Source organism: Cokeromyces recurvatus (genome assembly GCF_025118155.1).
Source record: "Cokeromyces recurvatus strain NRRL 2243 chromosome Unknown BX663scaffold_69, whole genome shotgun sequence".
Lineage (NCBI taxonomy): Eukaryota > Fungi > Mucoromycota > Mucoromycetes > Mucorales > Mucoraceae > Cokeromyces > Cokeromyces recurvatus.
The window spans coordinates 1-6,052 of NW_026251455.1; the positions used below are offsets into that span (position 1 = coordinate 1).

Sequence of the window (6,052 nt, forward strand, 5' to 3'; positions counted from 1 at the left end):
GATGCACCCTGAAAAATGGTCCGGATGTACACTACAGCTTTAACCTCCGATTTTAGTATATTTTAGCCAATCATATTTCTTTAAATTTATATCAATAAAACTAAACAATTTTCCCTTTTAAATACATTTTGTTCTGTGTTATTTGCTTTATTTGTTCGTTAGTTATAAGTGTTTTTGTGATTTTTGTCAAAACATCCGGACCATTTTTCCGCCTACTGTACGTCTTGTTGATTCAAGAGACTGATCTATGGATTATCTATTGGGTGTTATAATGATCTGATCAAGTTTTAAATAGAAAATTTATTGTTTAATTTGAGTATATGTTCCTGATATCTTTTATGTTTTGTTTTATTGGATCAAAGACGACTTGAATCCTTTGTCAAGGCTATAAAAATAATTATTTAGAAATGATACGATGTCTTATAGTTGATACATCTAGACAATTGGATGTCAATAAGTTTTATATTATTTACAAGATGTTATATACAGAGTTGTATTTCATATTCAGGCTTATATTTTATCCTGTATTATGTAATTCATCTATTATAATATTACTTATGTTTATATCCAGAGCTTGTTCTATAACAATAATATATTTTCTACAACTTCTTTTTTTTTTCTTGGTCAGCCTGTACTGTCATGGTTGTAAGATTTATAACTTAATTCAATAAGATAAATAGTCATAATAGAATACATAGTGCATTTGTATAATAATTCTCTCTATAAACATATTTAGTATATTTACCCTTGTATAGGAAAATAACTAATTAATAAAAAGTCCTACATCTAAAAATATACTTTCTTCTATTATTGTTCTGCTGAATATTAATTTATAAAAATAACTTTATACAAGTTAAACTGGGGTAAACTAAGAATAATACAAATACGCGTAATAATTGATTCTACTCAGAATACACGTATTAGTTATAAAAATAAATATATACTAAAGACATGAATCTATAATTATAATTCTTAGTAATCCTTCTATAATTATATTATCAAATACAATTTGTTATATTTTTATCTTCTTATTACTCATCATCCTTATTCACAAAATATATAAATACTCTTACATTATTCACCCTTATTTTGTATAATTTATAACTAATAACAATACTTGTATTGGATTAACTTTTAATAAAACTTATTGACAAGTCTCAACGTACTTCTTCTGTCTTGTTTTCTTTTTATTTTATTCCTTTTATTTAATTCCTTAAACCTACCTGAACCACAACATGTACTTCATTTTTTGGATACATGAAATAGCTTCATCAATATCTGTTTTGACCACAATTTCATCAAACAGAGTTTCTTCTTCAATATTTAAGTCACCTTGAAGTTGGTAGGCACTACTATCGGAATACAGAAATGTGCTTTTATAAAATTTCGTAAGAGAGGGGTGAATATAGTTTACTATACAAGAGATCGAAAGCTCCAGTAAATACTCTTCTTTAATATTATGTGGTGTGTCTTCGAGTAGAAGTTTTGCTGTCCTTTTTGGTTGCCATCATCTTTAAACCCAGACAGACGTGTTTTCTGCTGTTCAGAAATTGAAACACCAGCTACTCGTTGATGTGCAATTGTATGTAAAAACAACTCTTCATCTAAACAAGAATTGTCTTGCAATTCGTTTTGTTGTAATATCTGTGGTGGCTGTGGGAATTGTGCTGGTAGATCTTGGAGAATAGAGTCGGCAACAATTCAGTTTGAGGCACTAGAAACATTTTCAACCATTGCAATTCCATCAACAATGTATCGAAGACGTGCAAGTTTTTGATATAATGAGTCAGCATTACTTGTATTGTAAGGCTTTACTAAAATTATTATTGACATACCGTACTCGCGTTTTTTGGCTTATAATTCCCAAATTTTTACTATGTATTGAGTTTTGCTACAGGAGAGATAGTGAGTTTTTTTTTTCAAAACTGTTTCTGTTGGATAGGCACAATGGGTTAGAAAAAAAATGTTTCAATACCTTTTGCAAATCAAATGTGCTTTGTTATAAGACCTCATCTGCAGTGCAAACTGACTCTTTCAAATTGAATAAATTTCACTTGGTTCTTCGATCGATAAATTAGTTGACCAGCTTATGAGATTTTCAAGGGTTGTATCAACAAATGTGTTAAAGCTTGGTAATCTTACATCTGTAACATATGATTCTAGTTCTACAGTGGGTGAAAAAATTGTTCACGTGTTTTGCACCTAGGTACTTTTTCGTTTATAACTCGACATCTAATGATCATAAAATCATACTTCAAAATGCATTCGAAAGAGACAATTGTAGGGTATTCATATGTAAAGTTTTAAATGCGTGACTGCTTTATTTCGTTAGCAGTTAGCCATCCAATAATTTATAAACACGTGAACAATTTTTTCCATTATCATGCACAAAATATTAATCATTTTCTATTCCCGAAACCACACGTCACATGTGTATTAATAATACATACTGAGTTAGAATATAGTACTGGGGTTATGATAAAATATAAATAACCATCATTTAATATTTTTTTGTATACCAATATTTTACATATTTTATTGATATACTTTATTACACACAATACACCATTAACATGACTCGTGCCCTTTCTACTGAACTTCAATTGGATATCAAAGCTTGTCTAATTAAAGGTGAATCCTTAACAACTATTTCATGTAAATTTGGTGTATCTAGAAGTGTTATTTCCAAGTATAAAAAGAAGTGGTTTCCTAACACTCTTTGCAACCATGCGGGAAGACCACCTATTATCACCCAGGGATCCAAGTCTTTGGTTAGGCGATTACTACTTAACGGTAGCCTTTTAACCGCTCATGATGCTCATAAAAAGTTTCTGTCACTGGGTTATGATTTAAGCTACAAGACAGCAATTAATGTTCTGAAATCAATGAATTTTTTTGCGTCAATAAAAAAGAAGAAGCCTATGATCAGCAATACCAACAAACAAAAGCGATACAAATGGGCCAAAAAATATCAGCATTGGACTATTGATGACTGGAAACGTGTAGTATTTTCAGACGAGAGTAAAATCAACATCTGGGGGTCAGACGGCTGCCAATATTACTGGACAAGACCTGGCGACCCATTGAGACCACATCATATTGATATTACAGTCAAGCATGGTGGTGGCCATATCATGATTTGGGGCTGTATGACCTATTGGGGACCAGGTTATGCATGTCAAGTGTATGATGGTAATATGAATTCAGTTGATTATCAGCATATTTTAGGTACTACGCTTAAAGATTCACTGGATTACTATGGTTTATCTTGGGATGACATTTACTTTCAGCAGGATAATGACCCAAAACATACGTCCAACTCAACCAAAAAATGGTTTGAAGATCATGGTGTAACCTGGATTGATGACTGGCCCCCTCAAAGTCCTGACTTAAATCCAATTGAACACCTTTGGCATCATCTGAAGTTGAAGCTCAGCGCATACGACCTTAGAGCTAAAGGTGTCCATGAACTATGGGAACGTGTTGATAAAGAGTGGAACATTTTTACAGAGGATGAATGTAGACGGTATATAGAAAGTATGCTAGCCCGTATTCAAGCTGTACTTGCTGCTAAAGGGGGCTCAACGCGTTATTAACCAACAACATATGCCAAGGGAAAGAATTGTTCACGTGATTTCTTATTTTTAAACTCATATTAACTGTCATATATACAAGCAAATAAAATTTCCAAATTTGTCATAAATAAAGTAAAATCTTAGCTTTCGTTCGGTTTTTATTTCATTTCAATATTCTTATTGTATGTCGAGTAATAGCCAGATATGTGCTGAATCTTAAAACACGTGAACAATTTTTTCACCCACTGTAGTTCTGATTTAATACGCTATTAGATTTTTTTTTCTACGAAAGAAAAAATTATTTATCAGTATTTCTAGGAAAACTCATTTTGAGATAAAAATAGAGGAACTTATTTATTTTTTGTTTTTGAAAGAGAAAACAAGTTGAACTGATTCACATAAAAAAAGGTAAATCTACATACTGTGCACACTTCTTCAGATGGGAGTTTTAAATGGACTAAAAAACTAGTGATTGGCTGATTAAAATTTTGAATGTATTAGAAAAGTTTTGATTGGTAGGGTAAAAAATTGATTGCAATAAATATATTTGATTGGCTAAACAAAATCTTGAATTTTAAACACATACTATTGTACGTAGACATTATGACTTAAATTTCTTTTTTTAACATTTTATGTTTTTAACTTCCTTCTATATTTTTATGTATGTTCACAACCAAACGTCGCTTGCGAACAACCATAATCGCAAAAAAAAAGTTACCCATCTCAAATACTATTTTCAAATCGTGCTAAAAAAAAAAGTGTGTTAAATTTAATTTCAAGTCGTACAAAAAATTAGCGGTACCAACTAAGACTAAAATCCTGTAAGAATAACTCACATTTTAGTAGATATTTTTTTCCTAAATTAAATAGCCGCCAATTTTAGCTGCAAACATTAAAAAAATAAATTGTCATGAGCTTTTTTATAATGTTATGTTTCATGATTAAACATGTGGATCATAAATTTATTTAAGAAATTCTATCCTGAATCTCTCTTGATCTGCCTATCTAATAATTGTTGTGGTTTAGGTAAGTTTAAAATAATTAAATAAAAAAAAGTAAAAGAGAAATAAAATAAAAAGAAGACAGAAGAAGAAGTACGTTGAGACTTGTCAATAAGTTTTATTAAAAGTTAATTCAATACAAGTATTGTTATTCTAAGTTATAAGTTATACAAAATAATGTAAGAGTATTTATATATTTTGCGGATAAGGATGATGAGTAATAAGAAGATAAAAATATAACAAATTGTATTTGATAATATAATTATAGATGGATTACTAAGAATTATAATTATAGATTCATGTCTTTAGTATATATTTATTTTTATAACTAATACGTGTATTCTGAGTAGAATCAATTATTACGCGTATTTGTATTATTCTTAGTTTACCCCAGTTTAACTTGTATAAAGTTATTTTTATAAATTAATATTCAGCAGAACAATAATAGAAGAAAGTATATTTTTAGATGTAGGACTTTTTATTAATTAGTTATTTTCCTATACAAGGGTAAATATACTAAATATGTTTATAGAGAGAATTATTATACAAATGCTCTATATATTCGATTATGACTATTTATCTTATTGAATTAAGCTATAAATCTTACAACCATTACACTTCTCCTGTATCAATAACGTGTTCATAGGGAGCAGTAGTGATAGTTTGTTGGTCATTTTCATCTGTCAAGCTAGGATATTTGGCCAACATTTCTTCGATCATCAAGTCTGCACTATTCACTTGTTCTAAAGAATTGGTGTGTTTTGTTACTGATTTTATCTTGGGACGTAACAATATATCTTCCTTGTCCATCCAATCCATTCCTAGAATGACATCTTCATTTTGTTCTGATACGACTAATAAATATGCACGGCTGGATTCAGTCTTGTTGAACGTGAAATCCATCATTGCCTTACAATTTGTAGCTTGCATAGTACGATTACCATAACGGATGATTTGAGTATCAATAACAAATTGGGTTAAACCTAGTTTATCAGCGACTTTTTTGGATACCGTACTAATTGTAGCGCCCGTATCAACTAATACTTGTTGTTCTTGGTCATTACACTTGATGGGAATCTTGAATCTTTTTCGATTACAAGTTTCTTCCATGTTATTACTATCCTCATAGCACTATGGCGGAAAATATGGTAGAAAAGTTACCAATATGGTAGCAAAGTTACCAATTTTGACGGTTAAAATATGGTAGGAATGATATTCTATAAGCACTTAAAAGGTAGCTTTTCTACCATATTTTTTTGGTAGCTTATATACGATATGGGTTGCTTATTTACCATATTTTTATAAATATAAAATAACGCTTTATTTTTTAAAACAGTACAAAACAATAGTGGGATAATGCTTATCTGCTTATTATATATGTGTTTTTTCATATAAACACTGAAGAATATTCTAAACGTTTAAACTAACTTACCTTTTTAAAACTTGGACTAAAAAGAAAAAGTAATTTCTTCATGT

At 29.9% G+C, this 6,052-nt stretch overlaps 1 protein-coding gene across 1 annotated transcript; it reads right to left on the reverse strand.

Annotated features, from left to right (window-relative positions):
- Nucleotides 1–5,188: 5,188 nt before the first annotated feature.
- BX663DRAFT_556730 (uncharacterized protein) lies at nucleotides 5,189–5,686 on the reverse strand (the record flags this gene model as incomplete). Its single annotated transcript, XM_051531738.1, has 1 exon — nucleotides 5,189–5,686. One exon carries the CDS (start codon nucleotides 5,684–5,686, stop codon nucleotides 5,189–5,191), a length of 498 nt encoding a protein of 165 aa, XP_051377428.1.
- Between the last annotated feature and the right edge of the window lie 366 nt (nucleotides 5,687–6,052).